Source organism: Mucor velutinosus (assembly GCF_035048745.1).
Source record: "Mucor velutinosus strain NIH1002 chromosome Unknown tig00001553, whole genome shotgun sequence".
Taxonomy (NCBI): domain Eukaryota; kingdom Fungi; phylum Mucoromycota; class Mucoromycetes; order Mucorales; family Mucoraceae; genus Mucor; species Mucor velutinosus.
In genome coordinates, this window is record NW_027041930.1 from 458,576 (window position 1) to 486,282 (window position 27,707).

At 42.7% G+C, this 27,707-nt stretch overlaps 12 protein-coding genes across 12 annotated transcripts; 9 read left to right on the plus strand and 3 right to left on the minus strand.

Moving 5' to 3' along the window:
- Positions 1-393: 393 nt before the first annotated feature.
- Positions 394-1,997, plus strand: MET1_2 (uroporphyrin-III C-methyltransferase; the record flags this gene model as incomplete). The annotated part of the gene is made up of 9 exons (XM_064826753.1): positions 394-485; positions 554-864; positions 931-1,020; positions 1,099-1,130; positions 1,185-1,271; positions 1,330-1,411; positions 1,463-1,542; positions 1,641-1,736; positions 1,797-1,997. The coding sequence occupies 9 exons, from the start codon at positions 394-396 to the stop codon at positions 1,995-1,997; spliced, it is 1,071 nt and encodes a 356-aa protein (XP_064675810.1).
- A 367-nt stretch (positions 1,998-2,364) lies between these two features.
- Positions 2,365-5,392, plus strand: ATC70_007495 (uncharacterized protein; the record flags this gene model as incomplete). Its single annotated transcript, XM_064826754.1, has 3 exons — positions 2,365-2,463; positions 2,523-2,760; positions 2,823-5,392. 3 exons carry the CDS (start codon positions 2,365-2,367, stop codon positions 5,390-5,392), a joined length of 2,907 nt encoding a protein of 968 aa, XP_064675811.1.
- Positions 5,393-6,554: 1,162 nt separating this feature from the next.
- On the plus strand, positions 6,555-6,976 carry ucp12 (putative ATP-dependent RNA helicase ucp12; the record flags this gene model as incomplete). The annotated part of the gene is made up of 4 exons (XM_064826755.1): positions 6,555-6,594; positions 6,652-6,697; positions 6,747-6,870; positions 6,929-6,976. 4 exons carry the CDS (start codon positions 6,555-6,557, stop codon positions 6,974-6,976), a joined length of 258 nt encoding a protein of 85 aa, XP_064675812.1.
- Positions 6,977-7,134: 158 nt separating this feature from the next.
- Positions 7,135-8,292, plus strand: ATC70_007497 (uncharacterized protein; the record flags this gene model as incomplete). The annotated part of the gene is made up of 6 exons (XM_064826756.1): positions 7,135-7,167; positions 7,219-7,376; positions 7,433-7,623; positions 7,681-7,733; positions 7,801-8,108; positions 8,163-8,292. The coding sequence occupies 6 exons, from the start codon at positions 7,135-7,137 to the stop codon at positions 8,290-8,292; spliced, it is 873 nt and encodes a 290-aa protein (XP_064675813.1).
- A 176-nt stretch (positions 8,293-8,468) lies between these two features.
- ATC70_007498 (uncharacterized protein) lies at positions 8,469-11,129 on the minus strand (the record flags this gene model as incomplete). The annotated part of the gene is made up of 3 exons (XM_064826757.1): positions 8,469-9,761; positions 9,819-10,555; positions 10,610-11,129. The coding sequence occupies 3 exons, from the start codon at positions 11,127-11,129 to the stop codon at positions 8,469-8,471; spliced, it is 2,550 nt and encodes an 849-aa protein (XP_064675814.1).
- A 240-nt stretch (positions 11,130-11,369) lies between these two features.
- Positions 11,370-11,986, plus strand: ATC70_007499 (uncharacterized protein; the record flags this gene model as incomplete). Its single annotated transcript, XM_064826758.1, has 3 exons — positions 11,370-11,400; positions 11,463-11,809; positions 11,867-11,986. 3 exons carry the CDS (start codon positions 11,370-11,372, stop codon positions 11,984-11,986), a joined length of 498 nt encoding a protein of 165 aa, XP_064675815.1.
- Positions 11,987-12,591: 605 nt separating this feature from the next.
- Positions 12,592-13,517, minus strand: ATC70_007500 (uncharacterized protein; the record flags this gene model as incomplete). Its single annotated transcript, XM_064826759.1, has 5 exons — positions 12,592-12,622; positions 12,690-12,839; positions 12,898-13,030; positions 13,088-13,378; positions 13,460-13,517. 5 exons carry the CDS (start codon positions 13,515-13,517, stop codon positions 12,592-12,594), a joined length of 663 nt encoding a protein of 220 aa, XP_064675816.1.
- A 377-nt stretch (positions 13,518-13,894) lies between these two features.
- Positions 13,895-14,755, plus strand: UBP15_4 (ubiquitin-specific protease ubp15; the record flags this gene model as incomplete). Its single annotated transcript, XM_064826760.1, has 2 exons — positions 13,895-13,958; positions 14,013-14,755. The coding sequence occupies 2 exons, from the start codon at positions 13,895-13,897 to the stop codon at positions 14,753-14,755; spliced, it is 807 nt and encodes a 268-aa protein (XP_064675817.1).
- Positions 14,756-17,072: 2,317 nt separating this feature from the next.
- Positions 17,073-18,078, plus strand: ATC70_007502 (uncharacterized protein; the record flags this gene model as incomplete). Its single annotated transcript, XM_064826761.1, has 3 exons — positions 17,073-17,318; positions 17,373-17,696; positions 17,758-18,078. 3 exons carry the CDS (start codon positions 17,073-17,075, stop codon positions 18,076-18,078), a joined length of 891 nt encoding a protein of 296 aa, XP_064675818.1.
- Positions 18,079-18,459: 381 nt separating this feature from the next.
- Positions 18,460-20,060, plus strand: ATC70_007503 (uncharacterized protein; the record flags this gene model as incomplete). The annotated part of the gene is made up of 4 exons (XM_064826762.1): positions 18,460-18,998; positions 19,060-19,153; positions 19,210-19,389; positions 19,443-20,060. The coding sequence occupies 4 exons, from the start codon at positions 18,460-18,462 to the stop codon at positions 20,058-20,060; spliced, it is 1,431 nt and encodes a 476-aa protein (XP_064675819.1).
- Positions 20,061-20,584: 524 nt separating this feature from the next.
- On the plus strand, positions 20,585-21,367 carry ATC70_007504 (uncharacterized protein; the record flags this gene model as incomplete). The annotated part of the gene is made up of 1 exon (XM_064826763.1): positions 20,585-21,367. One exon carries the CDS (start codon positions 20,585-20,587, stop codon positions 21,365-21,367), a length of 783 nt encoding a protein of 260 aa, XP_064675820.1.
- Positions 21,368-21,911: 544 nt separating this feature from the next.
- ATC70_007505 (uncharacterized protein) lies at positions 21,912-26,937 on the minus strand (the record flags this gene model as incomplete). Its single annotated transcript, XM_064826764.1, has 3 exons — positions 21,912-23,881; positions 23,941-24,138; positions 24,198-26,937. 3 exons carry the CDS (start codon positions 26,935-26,937, stop codon positions 21,912-21,914), a joined length of 4,908 nt encoding a protein of 1,635 aa, XP_064675821.1.
- Between the last annotated feature and the right edge of the window lie 770 nt (positions 26,938-27,707).

The window sequence follows — 27,707 nt, forward strand, 5'->3', positions numbered from 1 at the left end:
GGTTTGATCTTTTCTGTAGCAAGGCCATACAACTTTACTAGTTCAAATGAATCAGATTGCGAAATCCAAATGTGAGTTTAAGTTATGCAGCATGTCAATCTATTGCGAGACGCTGTATCAAGGCTACATGGAAAAAAAAGCACACTCTCAGATCAAAGCGCTGCTGATGCTGTAAGGCACATCTGCAGGCTATGCCAGTGAGAGAGATAGAGTCCTTTGAAATGCATGTTTAGCAAATGAAACCAGATGCTCCATTGCTAAAACAAGTGATGTGATTGGCCATTCAACATGGCTCTATGATGTAAGTGAAAACAAATTTCCATGGACATGTAAAATCAGATTTCTTTCTTTTCTTTTTTTTTTTTTTACTTTTCACATAGTCAATATAATAAGATGGCACACAGAGAAGGAATTACAACGACTCCAAGTGATTGGACCATGGTCAAAGCATCCACACTCGTCAAAGACCAGGAAGTGATTACCATGTAAGTGCCAGCAACAGCAGGCTCTCACGCACGCGCGTTGGACATCCATCAACTGATAAGGACCATAGTGAGGGCTCTTTACCGGTGGAAGAAGCTTGCAATGTGCTGATCAACAACAACATATCGTCTGCGCCTGTTTATGACGCACAAGTAAAGGAAGCGTCAGAGACTTCCATTGTCCATGCCCGCTCTTATGTGGGCATGTTTGACTATGGAGATGTTATCGCTTATATCCTGCTTGTGCTTCAAAATATGCCACCCCCAGGCGATGAGGAGGAGGAGTTGGATGTTCAAGCCAGAGAAAACTTGACTTTTGAAATTAAAGACATTGTGCGTCGTGCCTTGGAAGGAGAGGAAGTACCCGTCAAATTAGCCAGTGGTAAAGAGTCTTGCTTTTTGCATGAATTTGGACATCATTCACTGATTTCACGAATTACGCTGGTAGATCTATCGCAAAAGAATCCATTCTATTCCATAATGCCCGAAGCAACATTGTTATCAGCGGTTGAGGAATTTGCATATGGCACTCACAGAGGTAGGAAAAGAAAAGTTCCATGTGTAGTACAACAGATGGGTTTTTTTTTGTGGCTATATGTTTAACATGTGGGTGTAGTTTGTGTATTGAATCCAGATGGCAGTATCAAGGTAAGCTAGCATATTCAAACAGGACGAATGGTTGTGCTCAAGTTGGATCTATAGGGTATATTGTCTCAGTCAACAGTTGCGAAATACATCTTTGACAACCAGCGACATTTCCCAGACATTGAATGCATGATGAATAAGACTGTAAGTGTGTTGCTACAGTCTCTGTTATGGGATGGGATGGTTGAACTGTCTTTGTTAGTTGCGTCAATTGGGCCTGGGTGTATCTGATGTGATTGCAGTGAATGCGGATTCTCCTGTTCTTGATGCACTTGCATTGATGAGTAAGTCTGTGTGAATGAGAGAAAGACAGGGTCTGACAACATGAAAACCAGGCAAGCATGGCATTTCGTCTGTCGCTGTGTTGGGACACATGGGCGTGGTGCTTGGTAATATCAGTATGACAGACGTCAAGGTAAAATAATTAAACTAAATCAGCCACTGCCATAATGAGCATGTCTCAGTTATATTAATAATATGACTCGCAACTAACGTGATTCACTTACTTGATAGCATGTCATGAAGAGCTACAGACATCAGTTACTATGGAAAACTTGCTTCCAATTTGTCAGTTTGGTGCGCACGCAGCAAGGCATTGATGATGGACAGGTATGTGAGCATGTTTACTTCAAGAGTTCTTCTCGGAGCACGTACCGATGTGTATTATAGGACCGATTACCTGTGTTTGATGTCCGTTTGGATACCACCTTGGGATTCGCTGTAGCCAAATTGCTGGCAACTAAATCTCACCGCGTATGGGTCATTGATGAGAGAGAAAGAGCTATTGGTGTTGTATCCATTACAGATGTCATGCGAGCTTTTGCCTCTAGTGCAGGTGTAGAGATCAAGCCTCAAAGCAGGCAAGCCTAGTTGGGTTATTTGGGAGCAGAATAAAAATGAGAGGGTTGATTCGAAACCATTGCAAGTTATTGTCAATACGAACCCAGCCTCTTGTGAATTAGATTTCTATCTGATTCGATCAATTTTATTTGACCCACACTGTCTACTACTACAATCTTTTTTTTTTTCTTCTTCTTTTTCTCTTGTTATACATATTCCACCCTTGTCTTTTTGTGCGAGTCTTGTTCAATTCCAAGCAGTTCCAACAAAAAGCTGTTCTTGTATACCCTATTTATCGCCATAGAAGCAGATTTTGTATACTCTGTATATAAAATACCCATTTCAACGAGACATATCATTGTAAATCATATCCAATCTGTCGATATTCAAGAAACACATGGAGGTTGGTGGTTTATTCTCCCTGAGAACCAAATCGTTGAGTGGCAGCAAGCGGATTAAAATCAGCAGAGCGTGCGATGAATGTCGAAAGAGAAAGGTGAGCGCTTGCAGAGAAAATTTTTCCTGCCCGTGGTGTAGAGACTGACAATGTTGTAGGTCAAGTGCGATGGCGTTCAGCCTTGCGGTCGATGTAGAAAATCCAATGCAGAATGTGTGTTTGCTAAATTGCCACCCAAGCGAGGACCTCCAAAGCAATACATGGAAAATCTAGAGAACAGATTGCAACGCGTTGAAAAGGCTCTCAAATCCATGGCCAACCCGATTAAAAAGATGTTTGATGAGCAGCAGCAGCCGCCCTCAGACCAGTCTCAGCAGCCTGTTCTGTCGCTTAACGGTAAGAAAATTAAGCAACAATGAAAAGCTTGGAAACGAAAATATTCACCTCGAAATTGGCAGATACTGTTTCCTACTCAGCGCCATATACCTCTGACATGACCTTTACCAACATGGATCGGTTCACTATCAACGAAATAGGCCAAGCTGTGTATGTCAATGATCTGAAAGAACGCACCGATCGTATACCCACTCTGCAGCAGCAACAGCAGCACTACCACCATCAGCAACAACAGCAAGAGCACAGCAATGATACCCTCTCGGAGATTGCCTCTTTGTCCGATCAGTCAGTAACTGCAACATCAGTTGAGTTACCTGTGCCCGATCACCTCTCCTCTCGAGCGATTCTCAAGGAGCTACAACCGCTGACAGAGATTTACTTTGAGCATGTTCACAAATACGTGCCCATGATCCACAAGCCGTCATTCCTGAAGCAAATGCATAGCACAACCAATTCGCCATCAAGGTTGCTTGTCTACGCCATGTGTGCTGTTGCTTCCAGATGGTCCCCAGACATCATTGCCAGCACAAACGCCACGATACCCCCGGGATATACCTTTTACCAAAAAGCGCTTGATTTACTGGATGAGTTTATCGATTCCCCGCGCATTAGCACAGTACAAGCGCTCGTGTTGCTCGTCAAATACCAAGAATATCACCAGCGTCCAGGCTACTTTTATCGATCCTATACCTACTTGCGCATGGCAAGCCAAATGTGCAATGACCTTGGCCTCGGTCAGCTGGAAGGGGACTCATATGACATTGAAGCCAAGCGTAGAACTTTTTGGGCTACCTTCATGTATGATCTTTTAATGAGTATTGAACAAGGACATGCTACTTATTTTGACGTGCATAAATGTACTACAGGGTTTCCTTTGGTGACAGGTGAGGAAGGCCCCGCATTGGAGGAGTTGATCACCAATCAGAACATCTTTATTCAATTGGGAAAGGTGCTGTCTGATATCTATGCTATGGCCCGAAGAATCTACTCTCGACAGCGTGCACAAGGCGACAGCAGAACCCAAGATCAAATCATTGAGGAGCAAGCAAGGCTCTTTTCGTTGCACACACATTTGGAAAACTTCTTGTACGAAGTGCCTCCGTCGTTGATCTATGCGCCTACCCAGGATCTCGACAGCTACCCTGCTGAAAAGCAGCCTCTTGGTGATCCATTCATTGGATTCTTACACATAACATACCACTTCAGCGTCATATTACTGCATCGCACATACGCAACACATCCACCACCTGAAACGGAGCACAAATTTGTTGCTTTTCCACATCGAAAACTGTGCGCCGTCTCAGCATCAAACATCACTGGCATTGCAGACGTTTTGCTGGAATCGTATCCGAGATATGTGTTTAGTTATCCAGCGAGAGGTGTGCAACATACCATCCACTGCTTGGCCATGGCTTGCACTATTCACAAGTACGAAATGGCTCATGCTGATGATAAATCCATGCGAGAATCTGCCCGTCTACAATACATGTTGTCTGTGGACATTATTCAAAAGCTATCCAGTCAGTCTCCCTCTGAGGAATTCTCCAAGTATTACAGCCATCAATCGACCACAGCTGAAAAACGCATGTCTGCTCCTGTACATCATTACCACCACCAACAACAACAGCAACAACAGCAACCACAACAACTCAACATGTATATACAACCGGAAAAGTCTAAAGTGCGAAGAAATACACTGTCTTCAGTGCCCATTTCGATCAGTGAATCTGCTGCCTTGTATCAATCCAGTGCATCCATTACGGATCCCTCTCAATTAGCAACACTGATGGCTCAACAAGAATATGCCAGCTACCAACAACAGCAACAGCAACAAATGCCCATCTCGAGTTGGAGCCAACAACCACAACAGTCATCATCTCAGCACTCGTCTCCTCGACAACCACAGATACAACTGACGCCTTCCCCTCAACAAGGTCAATCGCCAATGTACTATGCAAACAGTAAAAGCACCTATGATACTCACATGTATCCTCCTCCTCACAATCAAGCGGACATGATGCAACCTCCAAATCAAACCCCCAATTATCTTTCTGTAATACCGCCAAATCATCATGGTGACATGGCGATATCCCCCTCTCCCGCTGCTGATAGTGGCAATGCTAGTGTAGTTGGTAGAATGCGTCGTCATACATTTTCAAATTCGCCTCATCAACAACGACAGCAACAACATCCACAGCAGCAAGCACAGCAGCATCCACAAGGTAGTTATTATTCTCCCAATGTCACAGAACCTGTCGTGATGGTGCAAAACAAAATGGTCATGCCAAGCGACAAGCAATCACCTTACAACGTCATGGTATCACCCATCACCTCGGGTATGGGCATGATGATGACACCATCCAGCAGAGATGAAGATGCAATCATGATGGATCCCAACAATCCTGCTATTACCGCTGCTGCTGCTGCTGCTGCTGCTGCTGCTGCTATGAATGCTGCTAATATAACTTCCACACTGCATTCTCATCATCATCAATACGATCCTACATCTGGCATGAGTCAACTGTACCTGACAGATGATCAGCAACAGCAACAGCAACAAATATCCTGGGAAGGATCAATTATTTCAGATTCTGGAAGTGTACAAAGAAGTGAAGGTCATGTCATGAAGTGATATCGTGTTTCAATAAAGCCCTCTCGTTGTCTATCATCCATCGGTTGCCATATGCCTGCTTGAAGCACTGCTGTCAGTCTGTGCCTGCAGTGGCAAGGCGTCGAAATTTTAAATTCCGCTGCTATTCTTTTTTTTTTTTTTTTTTTTTTGAAATTCGATCTGGTCAAAACTCCAAAAATGAGCATTTTTAAATGTCAACATCGAATTGCTCAAAAGTTTATTTAGTAACACCTATATGCTTTCTAAGCTATATCAGTTTGCCATAAAAAGCTGATTCCAACGGTGTAAATCAATTGTTTTTAAACGCGATGTATCTCGAGAAGGACGCGAAAAAGCGAAATTCAGCTTTTCGGTCAAAAATCAAGATTTCGATTAAACAATAGCAGACCAAACAGTTTCAGCGAATGCGTGTAGTCGCTAGACAGGTTTTGATCTAGTATACATCCTAGCGAAAGTCGCGATTTCGAGGAGAAAAAACAACAATTTGTGATTTTCATGAATTTTGCCTTATACTAAGCAAGAGATATTGGAGCCAAAATCGATGAAAAATTTCGACCAAAAAAAAATGAACCAGGACATCAGGAAGTATCTAGAAGTTGCCAGGAATCGATCTAGGTAGATCTGAGAGCATATGAAGGCCTACAGCGATCAGAAATGGCCATTGAAATATCCTCATTTAGAGTGGATGTACGCACTGGAAGCCCTGCTTTTCTTCTCCAGGATGTAGGGTGGTGATGGCAAATGGTTTTTTCGACATAACCAAGACGGGGCTACTGTATTTACAGGTGTATCTCATTTTCAAATGGATAGACTTGAGGAGATGGACGATTATTATTGCTAATTTTCGCATATTAGGCGATTTAGCGACTGTATAAGCAATTTTTGCATAGAATGAGAATGGCAAACCGTTCAATCTCGCAAGATATGTGTTCAATGAAGGTGGTTCCAATAGAGAAATGCATTTTCTTGGTCATGGTTTGGCCTAGGCGCAACAAGTAGCACACCAGATACACCTGGTCATTGGATGGTTTACAGAGTCACTGCGTCGTTTGGTTCAGCAACTCCATCCAGATACATTTTCGTCTTTTACTTGCCTTTTGAGTTACATTCAAACAATGGTGAGTATCTGTATACTATGGGAAGGCCAAGTTACTGACGCAGTATGCAGGATCGTCTCAACATCAATAGTCAAATTGAGCACTGTGAGTATGAAGCATTGTGTGTCATTACGAAATGCTGATCTTCTGCTTTTGTTCTAGTACAATCAAAATATGTTGGTACTGGACATGCTGATACTGTGAAATAGTAAGTCGTTAAAATAGATCACTATGGAATGCTACTAAGCAACTACTAGTGAGTGGGCTACAAACCAATACAGAGATTCGCTTGCTTCATTTGCAGGCCATAACTCTATGCTTTCATACATCTCCGTAGCTCAAAATGAATGCAAGGCTCGTGTCAAACTCAATTTATTAGAGGTAAGTGTTGAATGAACACCCACTGCGTATCCATCCTAACGACGAATTTGTACTATAGAAAATGCTTCAGCCTTGCGGTCCTCCTCCCGAGAAGGAAGATTTATAAAACCTTTATCCTCCATACACTTTGTAAATAAACATAGCCATTGATCATCTCAATGAACCTCCTTCTCTTACTCTTCCTATGACTACTTTTCCTAATGTCAAAACGACTCCCATTTGGAGTTTTTTCCTCGACTTGTTTAACCTCTCAGAAATCACATTATGGGTAAATCATCCAAGGACAAAAGAGATGTTGTATGTGCCATGACAAAAGACCTTGAGTTGTTGGTTAACCCATTAATATAGTATTATCGTCTCGCCAAAGAAGAAGGATGGCGGGCAAGAAGTGCCTTCAAATTATTACAGCTGGATGAAGAATTCAATTTCTTGCAAGGTGTCCAAAGGGCTGTAGATCTTTGTGCTGCTCCAGGAAGTTGGTCTCAAGTACTGTCAAAGCGTCTAAGGTACACGCACGATAAGCATTTGATTTGGATCTGTCCATTTACAATTGGATTTACAGTGAAAACCACAAGCAAACACCAGAGGAGCCTGAGCCCAAGATTGTTGCAGTTGATTTGCAAGCAATGGCGCCTTTGGATGGCGTTATTCAACTCCAAGGTGATATCACTAAAAAGTCTACAGCCGAGAAAATCATTTCATATTTTGATGGTGGTATGGCAGACATTGTCATCTGTGATGGTGCACCCGATGGTAAGGCGTGCTTTTTTCTTTTTGCCTGTTTGCATTTGCTGATTTCATGTATATTAGTTACTGGTCTTCATGACATGGATGAATACATTCAAGCACAATTGTTGCTCGCTGTAAGCTTGTTTTGATCACGTCTCATTTATGCAACTAAAATTGATTCTTATGCAAACATGTTGGTAGGCACTCAACATCACCACACATGTCCTTCGTCCTGGAGGCACTTTTGTAGCCAAGATTTTCAGAGGCAAAGACATCACATTACTGTACAGTCAACTCAAGATTTTCTTCCCAATTGTCACCTGCAGCAAACCTAGAAGCTCTCGTAATTCCAGTATCGAAGCATTCATTGTGTGTCAGAATTATCAACCACCTGCTGATTATACACCTACTATGGCCAATCCACTCTTGGATTTACAGTACGATGGCATGAACGAATTGACAGGCCCTAATAGAACCATTGTGCCTTTTATTGCATGTGGTGATCTCAAGTAAGTTACTGTCTTTGGCGAGTGTATCAAGTATATTGACAATATATATCCTAGTGGCTACGATGCTGACAGAACGTACCCCTTAACATCATCTTACAAAGCACTGGATCCATTACAACCACCCATTACAGCACCTTACAAGACTGCTATGGAGTTGAAACGCAATAACTTTTACAACAAATAAACATGTTTTCAAGATGAAGTGTTTATTCTTTTTTTTTGATAAAAAGAGAGGGAGCATTGGTCACTGTTGTATATGTAATAAGAGATGAATCAAGAGGGGGGGGGGAAGGAGGTAGAGAGTATTATATGAGATTAGAGTTGTTGTGTTTGAACATGGTAATTAGCATTGTGCTGTTGTTACTGCTGTTGCTGTTGCTGTTGCTGTTGTTGTTGTTGTTGTTGTTGTTGTTGTTGTTGTTGCTGTTGCTGTTGCTGTTGTAATTGCGTAGATAAAGCATGTTGTCTTTGTAGATACTGAACTGGGTATTTTGCTCTTAGTTGATTCTGAACCTCCAATTCTTCTGGCGACAACATTTCATGAGGTAATCTCACAACAGCATGAGCTGGCATCAGCTCTTCCTTTGCCTGCTGTTGCTGTAACTCCAATGCCATTTTATGCTGCTGTTCTTTCAATAATTTAGCCTGTCTTTCTTGAAACATGCGTCCATAAATGCTGTCCATTTGATTGCGTATCGCGAAATGCTCTTGACGGATCAGGAATCGCTCCTTTTCTAGATGGCGACGTTCCTTGTCCACCAATGTCTCCATCTTTTCAAATCCTGACATGCGTGATGAGAATTGTGCAATCTTGGTTTGAATCAGCGTGTATGTTGCCTGTAACGAGTCCACTTGTGCTTGATCGTCTGTTAACTCCATGTCTTGATCGTCGTCGTTTTCAACATCACGAATAGCAGACGCTGCTACCTTGGGTTTGACATTGGAGGCTAAAAAGGCGACGACAGACATGATGGGGTTTTCAACATGATCCTTTCTGTTGAAATCCAATAATCCCAGACGCTTGACTTGAGGATCGATGCGAGGGTCGGCTGTGGGCAGTTTGAGATAGTGCAAGATACAAGCTTCACGACTCTTTGTAGACACATGCTCAGCGACCTTGTTCCAGTCATTAGGATACATTTCTAGACCCTCCAACAAAAACATGTCTTCTTGCTCTGTCCATGCTTCTTCCTTTGGCGGCAGCTGCTTCTTGATATAATCTTCTTTTTTGGTATTAGCAGGTATCTTGTCAGCCTCGAAACAAGTTGAACAGACAAATGTTGTGTCGTGATGGTAGCCGTCTTTTGATGTTGATTTGCAAGAAGCGCAGGTTTCGTTGTTTTTCTTTTCTTGGTACGCTTTAGCAGCTGCTTCGTAAATGTCGACACGCAAATCTAAATTTAAATCTAAGGTAGGGTTGGTCTTTTTACAAGTGTCTTTGGCGGTGGTCGTGCTGGGAACGTCGTTGGATAGCTCTGCTTCGTTTGAATCCGTTTCGTTGCCTAATGTATGGTGTGTGGTGATAGTTGGCATGTCGACATCCTCTGCTTCATTCTTGATGCTCTTTTTGAGGCCTGGTGGTAATTCTGCGACAATCTTGATTTGGCCTTCGAAAGGAGGGCCGATAGCGGTTGGTTTGGCAGTGGGATCCATCTACATGGATGTTCCTGTTAGTCAAGGCTGGATCAACGCCACTGCAAAAAGACTCACCTGATAGTTGATCAGACCCCATTGCTCAAGAAATGCATGCACACGAATAATGGCACAGACATCGCCTGTCATATTTCTTCGGCATGCGGTAACTGTCAAGTATTCCAAGGGGTTCAGACGGTATGTATTGACCATGAAATCACGGTATTCCTTGTAGATGGTGGGTGTCTTTGATTTGTTCCTGTTGTTGAAGAATTCGGGTAGTCCACGACTCTCGATAGGATGAATAGTGGCCATATCGAACCATGCAGCGTACGATGGGATGATGATTTCATGCTGCTGCACTGGCATGAATTGACGAGCAATGTCTTCTTGCGTGGGTGGCGGTGTCTTTTGCTTCTTTTTGGCTTCTTCCTCCTCTAGTTCCTCTTCGGTGGGTCGCTTTCTTCTGGGCAGCTGTGTCTTTTGCTTCTCCTCAATCACATAATCTAAAGGTGACATCCATTCGTTGTATTTAGCGCTGTCTTCTATCCAATTCGACGCAACGTTCCAAGGTGCCTTTTGCTTTTCTTGTGGCAAGTCTGTTTCCTGCTGTTTATCTTGAGGACATGCGCTTAATGACAGTCTGCTGTTGTACGAATCAGGGAGTCCAATCCAGTGAACTAGTGCCTGCTCATCCTCGTTCTCATCCTGTTGCTCTTTGCTGATGATTCTCCAGTTTTTGTGGTGTTTGTCCAAAGCAGCTTCCTCGTCGTAGACGATGAATGTTGCTTCGTAGTTTCGTTTAGCCAAAGTACCTATCGTGTGCCTAATTAGATGCCAATCCTGATTCACATAGTTTCAGCGCTTACCTCCTAATGCCTCCACGAGTAAGCTTAGCTTCTGTTTTTTTTGCTCGTCTACAGCAGCATCAAACAAGACGCATGGGATACTGATGTCGAATTCTGCATCAAGCAGTGCCTTTTTAATGACTTGCACCATGGCCAAATAGGTTGGGATCTCATCTTTAGCATCAAACCTCCAATCGACAATGGCGTTATCCGATTTGAATTTGTAGGCAGCCTTCAAAATAAAGTATAGTGCTGATTCAGGGTCCAATTGATGTACATTAAACAGAGAGAAAGGGACGCTCGTGGGCAGTGTCTTGCGCTGACGCTTTGCCTTTTCCATAGCATCTTTGCCCAAGTGGTCTAATTGGAATTTTTGAAAGTGTGCTGTGAAATAAGACAAGTCTGGTGCGCTGAAGCTTGTATCTGCATTCTCCTTGTCTAAATCAACATGCAGAGCGTTGATGATGGATTCAAAATAACCAATAGTCTTTGGCTGCTCGTAAAAGTCAATGTCGATTCTAGGTCTCCTGGGTGCAGACATGGTTTACAAGATGTTAATTTGAAAAAGAGAGAGAAGGTATTTGTCTATTTGGATGTTCAACAGAAACGCGTCTTTCAGCAACAGGAATATAATCGGAGGTTTAAGCTCATGGAAAAGCCACTGCTCTCACCACTCCCAGCATGCCCTCCATCTCACACACCCACACCCCCCTTTAGATATTTACCCCAGCTATCAACTTGCTATTTTTCCCTTTCTTTTTTGTCATCCTCTCTTTCAAATATGTTGAGAACAAGCACACTTAAAATGGCAGGTAAGAAACATCAAGCATGTCAAATGGCAACTATGAAATGTTAAGCATGTATCATTTGCTAGCACAACAAAGCCGTCGTACCCTCCACATCAGTCGATCTTTGCTCGCCGAGAAAAGTGCTTCTTCCACTTTCAATGCACAAACCATGGCACAACAATTCAACTTGACACCTAGTGTATTGACTCAGGCTTTGACACACAAATCCTTCAAACATGGCAAGGTTCCTTCAAATGAACGCCTTCAATTTGTCGGTCATCGTTCTCTCGAATTTTTTGCTATGGAAGCTAATATGGAAAAGACAAAGAGTGTTGGAGATTTAAAGAAGGCTGTCAGCGGTGTGTTTGGGCCTGCTCATTTGGCTTCCAAGTTTGATGCTTTAGGTTTAGAGGCTGGTGTGCAATGTCATTTGGTAATTTGGTTATTTTGACAGGTGCTGAATGTTGATCTTCTAACACATACTCTGTAGCCACAAGACACCATCTCTACTGCCGTCAAATCACAGACTGTCCTGGCTCTTGTTGGCGCTGTATATCATGAACGTGGATTGAACGCTGCAAAAGAATTTGTAAAGAAAAATGTATTATAAATAAAACGCTTTTAGAGAACCATAATTTACCATGGCATTTATCATGGGGATGATGATGAGCATCAGTTTCTGATGAGAGATCTGCTTTTTCCACTATGTTTGTCAGGATCTCGTAGAGAAGCTGCCAAATGCTCTGTCTAGAGTAGGTGGTTGGAAATGGGGAAGTATACAATGTAGATCAACTCCCATGGCACTTATTGTTCAGACATGTAATAACTGTAATCAATAAAAAAAATGCTTACGGTGCATGCACGGATAAGAACAGCTAATGTCTCCACTGGATCTTATTTTCTAAATGGAAAAGCATAGTTTAAATGGCTGAGCATAGTAAACAAACGCAGCATCCGAATATAATGTAGCTTGCTTACTGATTATGCCACTTTAGCAAGCAAAAAAAAACATTGCTTGACCAAGGATTTGTGGCCCTAATACATACTGTAAATTGTGAGACAAGTGCTCAAGTGCACGCAATCCACAGTAGATCCCTCTTGCATGATCCAAATGTTCAACCTAGCTTTTTATATTTTCTCCCTTGTTTATTGTAGCAATTCATTATTGTATAAATATGTATATCGACTTGTTTTTTATTGACGGGTTTATATAGTTTAACGATAAGGATGTTCAGCTTGCAAGTTTCTACATACGAGAGAAATAGAGAGATTAGTTTCATAGTACATGGCGGCCTGATGCAGACTTAAATTACCTAGCAAGCTCAGCTTCCCACTTGTCGCCGTTAGCCAAAAGCTTTTCCTTGTTGTAGAGAAGTTCTTCGTGAGTCTCGGTAATGTATTCGTAGTTGGGAGACTCAACAATGGCATCAACTGGACAAGCTTCTTGACAGAAACCACAATAACTACGCATCCCGGTATATTAAACATCCATTCGCAATTGTAGCAAAATCCACGACTTACATGCACTTTGTCATATCAATATCGTAACGAGTGGTACGACGAGCACCATCCTCACGGGGCTCAGCTTCAATGGTAATGGCTTGAGCAGGACAAATGGCCTCACACAATTTACAAGCAATACAACGTTCCTCACCTACAAGGTCAACACATGAGTCACAGGCTCAAGATGCCATCACAAATACATGCATACCAGTTTGATAACGACGAAGAGCGTGCTCGCCACGGAAACGAGCAGAGATGGCACCCTTCTCGAAAGGATAGTAGATGGTGTAAGGAGGACGGAAGAAGTTTTCAAGCACAACCCACATGCCTCTCATCAATTCTGTCAACAATAAATGTTGGGCTGCAATATCAAGTGCTCCTTGAGGCTTTCCACTGATTTGATGGCTGATGTCTCTGGTGGATGAGGCGTGTTGAGCAAAACGAGTAGAGCTGAATTGAGCAATTTGACTGACAATGGGTGCTGCTACGAAACGAGGTCCTAAAGGTGAAAAAAAAAAAAAAAAAAAAAAGTGGGGTAAATAGCCCAATCCAAATCACAAGCATGTCTCCAAAGATTTACCCATAGCACGATTAGGCATATTCATAGCCAAAGATCTAATGATTCTGAGGTTGTTCATTATATTTTATTTTACAAATAAAACAAAGAGTGGGGGGGATGTTGATTGCTAAGAGTTGGGGGTAAAGAAGAGAAGAGGTGTTTCTTTTTTGAAAGCTATTTTTCTTCTTTGGACAAAACAATTCGACCCCCTCTCAAGCGACAACGCAAAGAGAAGGGCAGCCTTCCTCATCGTTGACGTCACAAAGCTGTAGAAGGTGGGTGAGAGGATGTGGGTTCATCAGCAAAGAAGACGGCTTGAGGAGTTTTGAAATGGGTGGCTTCCCCCCTCTGGCCAAGATGGGTTGAGATTGAAGCGGTTTCTTGGGTGCAACACCTTGTCAAAAATTAAGCCCCTTGCTCTTCCGCTTTTTTTTTTTTTAACTCTATCTTTCTGAAATGTTGTCTCTTGGACGATCCTTGAACAAATTGACACTTGTGTCAGCTCCCAGAATTGCATCAGGTAAGAGGACATTGGATGGTTTGTCTGGTAAATGTTGACCAGGATTGGATGTAGCCACAGCTTGTACAGTTCGTCATTATGCTTCTGTCGGCAGCAATGGACAACACAAAAAGAGACATGAGGCTCTCAACAAGGACAACGTGCCTCAACTCGATAAACTCGATTCTATCCTCGACTATCCCACCGAAAAGCCAGAATCATTAGATCAGCCTAAATTATTCACCTCACATCGCCCTTCTGAAGTTGTGTTAAATGCCGTTACAGACATCATTGATTCGCCTCTCAGTGCTGGTGAACAAGCCAGTCTGATGAAGAAAGCACTCGTCATTAAACGTGTTGTCAACATGAATGGTAAGGGTAAGCAGCCCAGCATGTATGCGCTTGTGGTTGTTGGCAATGGCAATGGATTAGCAGGCTATGGTGAAGGCAAGGACGAAGAAGCCAGCCGTGCTGTACGTAAAGCTACCAACAGAGCCATCAAGAACATGCGCTACTTTGAGCGTTATGACAATCGCACTTTGGCAATGGATCTCACACACAAATTTCATGCAACCACTTTGGAATTACGTTCAAGACCTCCAGGCTTTGGCATTCGCACAAATCACTATGTTCATGAGATCTGTAGATGCATTGGTTTGCAAGATATCAGTGCCAAGGTCAGAGGCTCTACAACACCCATGAACGTCATCAAGGCAACATTTGAAGCTTTGTCGCATCAGAAGCAACCTCAAGATATTGCTAAAATGAGAGGCAAGAAGTTGGCTGACGTGCAACACGTTTATTACGGTGGTCAATAAATCAATAATTTGTAAATACACAGTTTTTCCATCACCATTTCCCTCGCTTTTTCCCCTCTTTTTCTGACATATATAGATCCGTTTTTTTTAGATGTAGCGTTTATACTTAATTGAATTAAACAACCTCGTTTGCTAGTATAATTAGTTTAAAAGCACTATCATTGTGTGATTGAGAATCTGATGGCATTGTGTTTACTACATATATTTTAGCAGTGCTAAAATATGTTCAAACTCAGAATTTTTTCTGCTCAAGATTGGATAAATCTTGTTTTTTTTCGACTTTGTTAAACTATTTTGCAAAATTCGACTATACAAGTTGTAATGATCAACCTGTACTTCCTAATACCTTCTTGGAGTACTTTTCAAGGCACTTCGAATGGTGCCAAGTAAAATAGATGTTTTGACTGAACTTACTGAACAATTTCACAAAATACGAGATGAGGTTTTTGGCCAAAATGTCGAGATTTAGCATATGAAGGTCGCACAAACAAAGTTCCAGGGGTTGCTTTGGATCGATAGAAACATTTTGATTCAAGATATACCATAGGAAAAGCCTTCATTTTCAAGGTGGAAAACACGATCGTTTGATTTTTGATGAAAACCATGACGGGGCACCTCATGCTTTTTGGTCGATTTTTGGCCATGTTTTTTAGGTCCTCAAAAAGTTGGGCAAAGGTATCAAAAAGTTGCTGCTACTCGAGTAGATTTGTTTAGAGTTATTCTGGTGGCTCAGAAAGACCTACATGTCGAGATATTAAGGGTTGAAAGCTGTCAAATTTCTCTTTTTTTATGCATTTGAGCTGTGTTTTCTCGCGTTAAAGACCGTTTTGGACCATCAGAATAGCACCAAACAATTGCTCTCATCTGGCAGCTAATTTTTAATACCTTTGCTCAACTTTTTGAGGACCCAAAAAACATGGCCAAAAATCGACCAAAAAGCATGAGGTACCCCGTCATGGTTTTCATCAAAAATCAAACGATCGCGTTTTTCACCTTGAAAATGAAGACTTTTCCTATGGTATATCCTGAATCAAAATGTTTCTATCGATCCAACGTAGCCTCTGAAATCATCTTTGTGAGACTTTGATATGTAAGATTTCGACTTTTAGACCAGAAACCTATTTTCATATTTTTGTAAATTACTCAATAAATTTATTTAAAACATCTAACTTACTTGGCACCATTGGATGCGCCTTGAAAAGTACTCCAAGAATATATTAGGAAGTACGGGCTGATCATCACAGCTTATATAGTCGAATCTGTGAAAATAGCTCAATCGAGTCCAAAAGTGCTTTAGTTTGGCCAATCTGGAACAGACCATGAGTCTGGATTTGAATTGATTTTGGCTTATGGGTAGGCTGGCAGACTCAATGCCCTTTTCATCATGAAGGCGATACAGTAATAGATGCTTTTGAAGCGTATAGAAAGTAGGTGGCAAATTACATAACACTATCTTTAGTCATGCTGTCTTCTTGCGTTCTATATTTAATAGCGCCAGTCTACTAGAATACTTGTCAGATCTACTTCTTTCCTTTTTGAGGCTTTGAAAGTGTCCAGGGACTGAACATTTATTATGTTATGAGATATCAAGCCATTTGGTATATAGCGTACATCTCAGCTCTCTAATTTATCGTACAATTGGAAAGATTGGGGATCCACCACGTACAACAGTAAGCCATTATGAGGATCAAATGGCAGATATCTTTAGGTGCTCACATCTCAAGGCGAATCCAGTTGATCACATCTGATATCGTGAAAGCATTGAATTTTGAAGCCATTTCAATTGAAATGTCCACACAACACAATTTTATAGGCCAAGTGAGATTGCTCCTCATCTCTATTCAATGTGATACTATGAAGAGAGTAGTCATGGATCTGGTTTACGTTTACGGATAATAATACGTGCCCGAATTTTAAATATTTGAGGAGATTTTCCAATTTGAAGCATCCCAAAGGGTGCTAGAGTAGAGCGCCCAATTTACACGACTTGGCACTATTTCCAGCACCTGAAATCATTCGAACTAGTTTCTTTTTATTACTGGATGATGCTAATAGAACTATTGTACGGTCAAATCTACCAAGTGATAGCAAAAGTCACCCCACCGTTAGAGTTAAACCCTTCTTGAGACATTTCTGCGCATGAATGATTGCGATCTGCAGTAGATTTCGATTGCTGCAAAACGACCCAATGACGAATATGGAATCGAAGAAATTGCAACATTCTGATATCAATCACCGATTTCCGATGCCTCATAAAAGGTATTTAACCTTCATGTCAGTATTCCATTCTTCTTTTTCTTTTTACAACTATTCCCCCATGTCTACCAATAAATTTAACAAGGATTACGAGCACTCTGTTAACGTAGCTGATCTCTATTTTACCTATGGCGGTCCTCCCATCATTGATCATTTGGATTTACAGCTAGACGCAGGCAATCGTTGTATTTTAGTAGGTGCTAATGGTGCAGGAAAAACGACACTATTGCGTATCTTGGCTGGTAAGCGCATGATTCATGGTGATATCAAAGTGCTCGGCCAAGATGCCTTCTTGGATGCTCCTCAGGTGAGTAGATGTTTGCCTTGTTTGGCCTATAGAGACTCATGGCAGATACAATAGGGCATCACTTACTTGGGTACAGAATGGGCCAACAACCCGGTTGTCAAGTCTGATCTATCCGTCGAATACTTGCTCAAGAGCATGGGTAGTCATCGCTGGCCTGAGCGCACCGAGTTACTCTTACATGTCTTGGATGTCGATGTCAAATGGCGCATGCACCAAATTTCAGACGGCCAGCGTCGTCGCGTTCAATTGGTAATGGGATTGTTGCATCCTTGGGAGCTCTTGCTGCTGGATGAAGTTACAGTGGACTTGGACGTGGTTGCTAGAGCTGATTTCTTGAACTTTCTCAAGATCGAAACAGAAGAAAGAGGATGCACTATTGTAAGTCTAGCGTAATTGCACGGCTCACCATAAGGCTGACTATTGACACACACATGGGCAGGTCTATGCGACACACATCTTTGATGGGCTAGGTGATTGGGCAACTCACATTGCTCATGTTGCTGATGGCAAATGTCTCTCTATCAACGACGTCTCCAACTTTCCCGAATTTGAAGCCATTAAAGAGAAGCATAAGCTCGATCAGCGTATTGATTCACCCTTAACAACCTTGTGCTTACAATGGCTCCGAGAGGACAGAGATAGACAGCGCAACATCAAATCCATTGACCCAGCAACAGGATTGCCGCATTCAAAATGGGATGAGATGAGCGAGAATATGAAGAAGAATGGCGACAAGTATTACAATTACTGGAAACGCTGATTAGCTGAAAGTGTAATTCACGTAATAAATTTGTATTATACGCCGCACAAGCATCGGTAGTACGCATGGAATATGTCAAATTTAGGCTATATTGAGGTGCTTGGGTCCTATGTCTTGAAAATCTAGTGTGGATCTACAGCATGATCAGCGCGATTGCTTCGAGCGTCTTTGATGAAGCAGGGTTGGGCCCCGTATTTACCCCTCCACCATTGATCTAGCTACTGGTTTACCCCACTCCAAATGTATAGAACTTGAAAACATTAATTAATTTTCATGTGTTTATGCGTAACCTTCGAGTTTTATATTTCCCACTACTCCTTTATTGCTTTTTCCCTCTTTTCTCTTTCTCTTTTACTTTTCTACCTTATTTTTAAAAGCGTCATGAGTAGCGATCTGAAGCCTGCCATCAAGACATTGCTACGCGCTTATGGCGTTGGATGGTCTGTGACAACAGCACCAGCACTGGCCTCTGTCATCGTCAAGGCATTGCTGAACAAAAAGAGCAAATCAAGCGCTATTCAAAAAGCAATTTTCACCATGATACCTCAGTTGCTCAAGAAGAGTATCACAAGTAACGGCTTTCCAGTCTTGATTGCTGCATCATTTGGAGGTCAAAAGTTCTTGCGCCATGTATTCAACAAGAAGAAGGAGGTGCTCTCTCAGAAATCTGCTATATTCTGGTCTGCTTTAATCAGTGTGTGGTCGATTCGACGCCTGTATCCCAACATCAAGACGCTGGATTTGACGTTCTTTGTGCTTGTGCGTGCGTTTGACGTCTTTGCTCACAGGATTTACGCTTCTCCACAGGTGAGACAAAAAGTACCAGAATGGACACTCGAGTATGGCAACATTGCCATCTTTATGCTGGCAAGTACAGAGATCATATTTTCATGGTTTTACGAACCTGAGAGATTGCCCAGGTAACATGTGTGTTTCGGAATACATTGGATGGTAGTATCACTGACTTGATGTTACATATAGATCTTATGCTGGCTGGATTACAAACATGTCAGGCATTGACGATAGATTATTAAAGGCACTGCGAGCCATCAGACAAGGAGAGTGGGTCTATGGCGTAGGTACATATGAAATCACACTGTAAAGAGACACTGACACGCATGCCTGTACTAGAAAGATACGGGTTTTGGCCATCTCTTGGGCGATTATTGCGTCAAGTTGGGCCTACCAAGATCTTATGGTGATCCGCTGTCTGGAAGAATCGACTGTTCTGTGATTCATGAAGGAAATCCATACGGTTGTGAAGTAAATGCGCTAAGTCGATTCTACAAAGGTTTCATCAAAATCTTCCCTGTAAGTAAACACACATACAGTCGTTTATTTGTTTATATTCATTGTGTCAACAGGTCTATCTTTCTGTGCATTTAGCCCCTCCTTTGTTCTTTAGAACATCTCGTCTACTTCAAAATCCCGCAAGCTCCATCATTCACATCTTACTAGCGTCAGTCAGATCTTCCACATTTTTGGGAACTTACATTGCCATCATTTGGTACAGCATTTGTCTTGTCAGAACAAGAATAGGCCATCAAGTGTTGGGTGTGAATCAAACTCGCTTAGATGATACCCTGGGTCCCTTGGTCGGAGCCATGCTGTGTGGTCTCTCGCTGCTGGTGGAAAGCAAGCATCGTCGTGGCGAAATGACGCTTTATGTCGTCCCTAGAGCATTGTTTTCATTCACGGAACGCATCCTCAGTCCCCATCAAAAGGGAAGATGGTGGGAGCACAGAGTAGCTGAAACTGCAGAGAACTTGGCATTTGCAGCATCTGTCATGGTCGTGATGAGTGCAGTTTACAAGGATAAATACATGGTGCGACCTTCGATCCGAGGTCTCATGTCTTGGATTCTTAAAGATGAGATCAAGAGCGATCAGCAGAAAGATCAAATCAATTTTAGTGGAGACTCGACTCCCGTAGACGGCGATGATGAAGATGACGGAACAGCATTAGAGATTACCAAGAAATAAACTAAAAAAAAATATATATACTACCTAATAAACTACATCAACCAGAGCATTGTGTATCGGATGCAATGGCTGTCATCAAGCTGATCTGCTTGCTACAATTGAATGAATTCACCAAGGCCGTTCAGTGAATATCGCACTCAAATACACATCTTTCAATAGCTCTCAAACAGGCGAAATATGGCACTAGGGACTAATCAACAAGCTGATGAACCTTAATGGCTTGATGTTTGCATACAGAAATCGATTACCAGTGTAACCACAACAACAACAAGTGGGGAAAAAAAAATATTCCCTATAAAATTCCCTCGCTCTTTCTTTTGCTAGTGGCAAATTACGTCCATCAGTGCTTTTTGACTCAAGAACACACATTATAAGCAACCCCCTTATCATCACACAAATTCATGGCTCATGACCCTTAAAAAAACAAGCCACCAAACAATTATACTTTTTTTTAGCGCTTTGACCATGTTATTTAATTCTTCCTCTTCTTCTTCTTCTTCTCTCATACCACAACTCTATTCATTATGACTTGCCTATCTGCAACTGCTTGTACTTTGAACGAAGGTCTTGCTATTCATGAAAAGAACAATCTTCCATCGCCTCCCAACTCATCTTGCGGAGAAGAGAGGGAACTTGAATTAGCTACCACCACCACCACCACTACTACTACTACTATTACTACTACTACTACTACTACCTCTCCAGTGTCAGCAAAAGCGGCAGTACATTACACAACAGATTCATCAGAAAATTATACAATAGACCATTCAAAACCACATACAATTCAGCAAGCCCCATATACCCTTAAATCACCCAAAGATCACCGCGTAGCATCCACTAAAACTCCATCTCTCACAGCCAGCACCTCGTCTTCCTCATCTTCATCATCCGGTTCGTTAAAGAGACTATTGCCATTCACATCAGACGACGATGATCATAGTGACATGGAAAATTCATCCAAAGCAACAGAAAAGAAGCGCAAGAAACCTGCACTATCAGACACGCATCGCTGTGATGAATGTGGTAAATTATACAAACATCTCAAGAGTCTCTTTAAACATCAATGGGAGCATTCTGAATACTGGGAAGCATCCTCTAAACTCTCGCTTACAAAGCATCAGCAAGTGCAACTGTTGGAGGCTGCTTCTATTTTGACTGGTATGAAGAAACAAGCGATGCTAGAGCAAGCACGACAACAAGGCATTGAAAATGAGGAGGACGACGACGACGACGATTTTGAGCAACAACAAGAAGCATTTGAAGAGGGAGACGATGAAGATGACGAGGAAAAAATAAGTTTAATGTAATAGACACTTGTATTAACAAAAAAAAAACGAATAATAGTAATGATTTTCTCCTTTTACACATTTAATTATAAATATAAATTCTCTTGTTCTGTGGTAAATTACAATGTTTGGCAAACAATATAAAATTCCTAAAAAAAAAAAAAAAAAATCGTTTGTTTATTACGGCCATTCTTTTTGTTTCTGTTTGAATTGCTAGCAGATTAGTAATTACAGCATATAAATGCTGCTTCTGCTGTTTCTGTCATCGCTGGTTATCCATGGTGCAATAAATCAGACCCCATTTCGTCCAAATGTTATTACCCCTTTATCTGATTTTTTTTACAGAAACTGTAAATCGAAACGGAGCTTGTATATCAGCATGAATGAAGATCTTGAGTTCTGGTTGGTCATGTGTGGCACTAATTTGGTGTGATTTTGGTTTGATACAAACAGCAAGTCAGTGCGAATAACAAGTAATTATTAATTTATTGATTAACAAAGTATGTGCGTGGAAAGTGTACAGATGTGTACATGTGTATATTGATGTTGGAGTGAATGTATCTCTTTAGATACTATTTCTTCTACCTCTCTTTCCCTTCACTTCTTTTCCTGCTAATTGTCCATCTTGATCCCCTTCCGAGATTCTGCCTGAAGCATAGCCGGCCTTCCTCCATTTGCTCACAACTTCACGGCCTACATCATAGCCCTTTTGGAAGATGTCATTGTACTTTGCAAACTCCAATGTGCCCCATTGTTGCACAGGAAGCTTGAGATACAGTGTACCGTCAGTCACCTTGGCTTCTTCCAGTCTGGAAACACTACTGACATAGGCCAATCGACTTTGAATGTCTGCAATACTGGGTACATTGTATGTTCTAAAGGGATTAAATCCATGCAGGAGAGCCCACCAACCACTGATAGAGTCGCCATAGTAGACAGGACTGGTGTCGTCTTCTGATGCAACATCGACAGCAATGATAATATCAGCACCCATATCTTTTGCCACCGACACAGGCAAGTTGTCCATGTAGCCACCGTCCACCAACATGTTGCCGTTATCGCAAATGGGTGGCATATAGCCGGACAGGGACATGGATGCACGGATGTAACGCCATGCGTAGCCTGTAGTATGCACTTCCATACGAGAAAAGGTGATATTGGTAGTAACAGCGTAGAATGGCAACCAGTAATCTTCAATCTGACTATCGCCCAAGCACTTCCAGATAGCACGATTGAATTCGTGGCCAGTAAACCAAGCAGTGACAGGGTATGTCAGATCCATGATCTGTCTCCAAATACTGGAAACACGGCCAGCAAACATTTTGCTTCTAGCAATGACAGAGACCAAATCCATGTTACGAGCATACAGACCACCGACAAAACTGCCGATACTCGTGCCACCAATGATATCAATAGGGATTCCAGCTTCTTCAATGGCTTGGATCACGCCAACATGACCCACACCACGAGCACCGCCACCACCCAAGACGAGAGCAACTGATTTACCGCAGAGACGACGAGCCAAACGAGCAAAGTCATTACGAGCAGGAGAGCTCATGGCATTGATGGAACTGGTGTTTGTCTTTTTGACATCCAAGAGACGGCCAAAGTTGGGAACAGCAGAATAGTACTCTTTGATTTGATCCTTCACGTTGGCCAGCATGTTGATAGAGCCAGCTGTCATTTTGCGGCCTTGCTCAGCTAGCCATGGTGGTCTGAATCGTTCATTGACAGCGAGCGCAGCATGTTGCTTCATGGGCATGTAAATGTGATGATGAGCCTGGATCCAGAGACGATTCTTGAGCCAGTTTTGGGTCGTACCAGATGCACAAGATCGTTCGCCATGGAGCAAGACAAGCTCTTTGCGTGCTGTGGTCTTCATGTTGATCAAGAAACGCTCGTATTCACCCACAGATGGATCCCCATCGCCCAGACCCACCAGCAGAATACAATCCGATTGACGGATACACGTGCGCGTCCATTGAGAAGTGACACCACTGTCTGCTAAATACAGCACAATGCGGTATTTCTCTTCTTGATCCGCCAGCCATGAGGCCATCTTTAGTTTACCGAGACGAGAGAAGGCGTATTTGCCCATCATGGTGGTTACGGAAGCACTGTTCAAAAGAGCACATGTGGCACCCACTGAATGAAGCAGCTCGGTCTTGAGACTCTCTGCGAATTCAGAGATAGGCACGGAGGAGTTTACAGGGATGATACCAATCGTCTTGAGATTGACATTGTTGCGTCCATACAGCTCGGGGTAGTTGTTGGGGCCGTTGCTCGTGATGGAAGAGATGGCAGCAGATGCATCAGCACTTGTCTTGAGATGAAGCATGTTGGAAGGATTGGAGCCGCCAGAGCCAGGTGAGTTTCTGTGCATCACTAGTTGCAGCGATCTGAAAGCGACCATGCGAGAGATTTGCAATGTGATTTCAGGGTGACGAAGCGCCAATGCGTTGAACAAAGTCTTGGGCATGCGTGCAAGCTCAGTATCACGGATGGCATGAAGCGTAGACGACGTGGGAACACCAGCTATTTGGACAAGTGTAAGTTGAATGTCAACTAGAAATCATGAAAATACCACTACTTACTCAACACTTCAAGTTCACCCACACTATCGCCATGACCAAATTCGCCCAAAATCTCGATTTCGCCCTCCTTCTTTTCATGAATCGTTCTCAAACGGCCATGAAGTACCATGTAAATAGCATCACTGGGTTCGCCTTCTCTGCAAATAATCTGACCAGCATTCACTTGCATCCATTCCAACGAAATATCAATGTGCAAAACTAGACAAACATACATTAGACATCAGATCATTAAAAGTTGACAGGGGCTCTGTACTCACTCAATGGACTGACGTGACCCACAAGTTGATTGGCAAGCTTCAGCATGACAGAAGGATTCTTGTCAGTAATACGATCCAGTCGCTTTTTGGAGACATAACCCACATAGGTATCAGTTTTGGCCTTGATTTCTACAAAACTAGGGAAACCAGTCAACGCATCCAAATAACCAGCCAGACCACCAGGCTTGATAATGAACAAGGGCTTCTTGGCTGTTTCTTGATCATCTTCGTTTTTGCCATTTTCATTGGAACGTCCAGCAGGAGCATCCGAGGCCACTACCTTGTCTTGCTTGGCACTTGTACTGGATACCCTGCTTGGATCAGCATGTTTTTCAGCCTGAGCAACAGAGGAAGTAGAGGATGTGGGTGTCAGGTTAAAATCAGAATCAACGATACGAGATTTGCGATGATGCACAGACTGGCGACTTTTTTTGCCCTTCTTGCTCTTGCCCTTGTTGTCTCCCAAAACATCTTCGCCAGCAGCAGGCGTCATAGAGGCTTCTAGCAGACCATCAATAACAAAGAACAAACCATTGTTATGGGCACCTTCTCTGACCAACACAGCATCCTTGGGGAAATACAAGATTTGAACGTCTTCAGGTGAGATGGGGTCCACATGCTTGCTGTGACTAAAGACGTCAGAACCATTGTTGCCAGAGTGAACAGAAGAGGTAGTGGAACGAGCATCCATATCGTCGTCATAGTAGGATTCATCATAAGGATCTAATGAAGGAGAACCAGTAGAGCCAATACTGCCGGTGTGGGTAAAAAGATCCATGGGATATTGAGGGAATCTACGAGGTGCCCGAGGAGATGAGCGAGAATGGGGGTCGCTGCCATGGTGACCAGACACTGAAGTAGGTTTGGCTTTGATTCCCAGCGCATCCGAGATACAGTGCATCACAGAGGTCCTCAAATGCTCATCATCCTCTACACTGTATTCGCCTTTACGATTCAGCTTTTGACGAGTCAAGTGAGGAGAGCCCCCTTTGGTTGCTGAAACAGGAGAAGTGCCGAGGTTTGTTGTGCCGCCATTGGCAGGGCTATTGATGTGCAATGAGGGTGTTCCAGGAATGTCAATGATGCCAATTGCTTGAATGATGCCAGAGCTTTCGCTACGACTGATTTCAGAAGGGCCCATACTGCCATCACCCTCTTCAGATGAAGTCTCTTCGTCATTGAACTTGCGTCTCAAGCGATCCATGCCACCAGGAGCAAAAAAGTTGGGAGGCAGTTCCAGCAGACTAGCAGACTCATTGACCAGCTTCTCCAAACGTAGCAATTCCTTTGTCAAACCGAGATACCTATGACTTGTCATCAATGTCACACGCTGAAATCTTGTAACAATCACTTGTACGATATGTGCAGCTGCTTTAGGAAATTTCTGTGTCAGCTTATGAAACGCTTCCTCGGGTATAACAGCTAATGTTGTGTCAACAGTTGCACGTGCAATGATATTTGGATGAACAGATCTATAAGAACGACGTGCGATGCTGCTGTGTGAATACAGCTCAGGGCGAGCCAATATTGACGGAGAAGAGGTGCCGGACAGTTTGCGAAGAGGCACAGGCATGGCGATGCTGTTCAGTGCGTCTGTTGTCAATGCATGTGTGTCTTGTTCACCCGTAAAGTAGTTGTCTTCCATATCGCTCATGGTGGTCTGATGCAGTTGCGAGGTCTTGCTGCGTCTCCTCAATCCACCACCCACACTTGTTTCAGAATCAGGTCGAGATTGTAACATTACTGGTTCTTCCAGCCCAGGAAACACTTGACGCCATTCATCCTTCGACGTCTCTCTGCTCATGTCTGTTGAAATGGGAGCCATTCTGCCTAAATGTGCCTTGGTGTTGGCAGCAGCCATTGCAGCAGCAGCGGTCGATTTCTGTCGCTGTCTTTCCTTGGCCTCTGATCTGTTGAAGCTCTCTCTAAAGATTGACAAAATGGTAAACAAACTGGACAACGTGCCACCAGCACTGACTTCGTTGATCAAGGTGTATTTCCTGAACTTATCGCGTTTTCTGCTGCTGTTTTCCGGATCCATAAACTCGTCGTCATCCTTCCATGGCTTGTAATCACCTGCAATCCCTTCCTCGTAATCAGACTCATCGCTGCTATCTTCCTCGTCACTGGTATTATCAGGCTTGACAAACATTTGCACATGACCATCGACCACAATGTAAAAGGAACGTTCTTGCTCCGGGTTCCTAAAAAGAGTATCTCCAGCCAACAGTTTCTTTGTTTGCAAATGGCGTGCCAATTCATGAAACACAGGCTGCTCCAAGTAACCGAAAATCTTGATGGACGATAAGAAGGCTGACAAGAATTCGTCCGGATAGTTCTTGTAGCCTCCAGGCTTATCTGCATAATCTTCATCGCCCGTATCAGGATGCAAATCAAACGAAGAAGCGACCTTGGGTGGTTTGTTGATGGGCTTCAAGCGAGAGTATTTCGTCAAGAATCGATATCTGACAATCAGGTAGGCGACAGTGGCAATAACAGCCAAAATGACCAGCAGGGATGAAAAATTGAGATGGAGCGTAAAGGACCATGTCAAGACTCGGTAGAAAAATACTGGAATGGAGATTGTTGCAAATCCAACAACTTTCAGTAAGAGCATAGGCACAAAGCCTATCACTTGAGTCAGCATGGATCGCTGTTGATGTGGTTGTGTTATTACTGTTGCCTCGTACAAAACGTCCGTCGGTGGAGGTATCGTGACAGATTTAACTATGGGTTCCATCGTATGATGCTGTTGAAAATGAGGGAAAAAGAGAAAAAGAAGAGGAAAGAAAGGAAATGAAAAAGAAAGGGGGGGGTTTATAAATCAATGTTGTTGTGCCACCACCACGACCACTCTGTCCTGCTACGTTTCAAAATGTATACAGTCAAGTGATGAAATGTATAGATGGATACAGAAAGAACATTTGCCCCCGTTCAATGTCGATGCAACCAACAAAAGGGAGTTTAAACACAATTCACTCATTCTCGCGTCAGGTCTTTCCCTTATTAAATGTTCCATAGTAGTAGATGCTTCATTACAAATACCATTTCGCTGCCCATCTTTTGTACCACACTGCCTGGCGTCATGCATTTGTACCACAATGGAAAACGTCATTTTCATCATATTGAACGTTACAGTTCATGACAACTTGTCGGTATGCTGTTCCTCTTTGGATGTGGTTTCAAAATAACCGCCGGTTGAATATAACCAGGCATCGCATGACGTTAAGCATTCGATGAGATGGAAAGCTATACAGATCTTTTACAGTGTGAAAATGTAATTCTTAGATGCATTGATTAAGCTTTGTGGTTGTACTTGATTTTAACAAGGAATTTAGATCTAATCTAGTGAATTGCAGCCGTGAAATAAAGTATGCGTACACACATGATGCATTGGCACATTCACCAAGAATATCTCAATACATGGCACTACTTTCTCCCTACATGGCCGTCAGTAGCCCGAAGCCAATCCATCCTTATAGTCTAGAAACCTTTAGATCAGTGCATGAG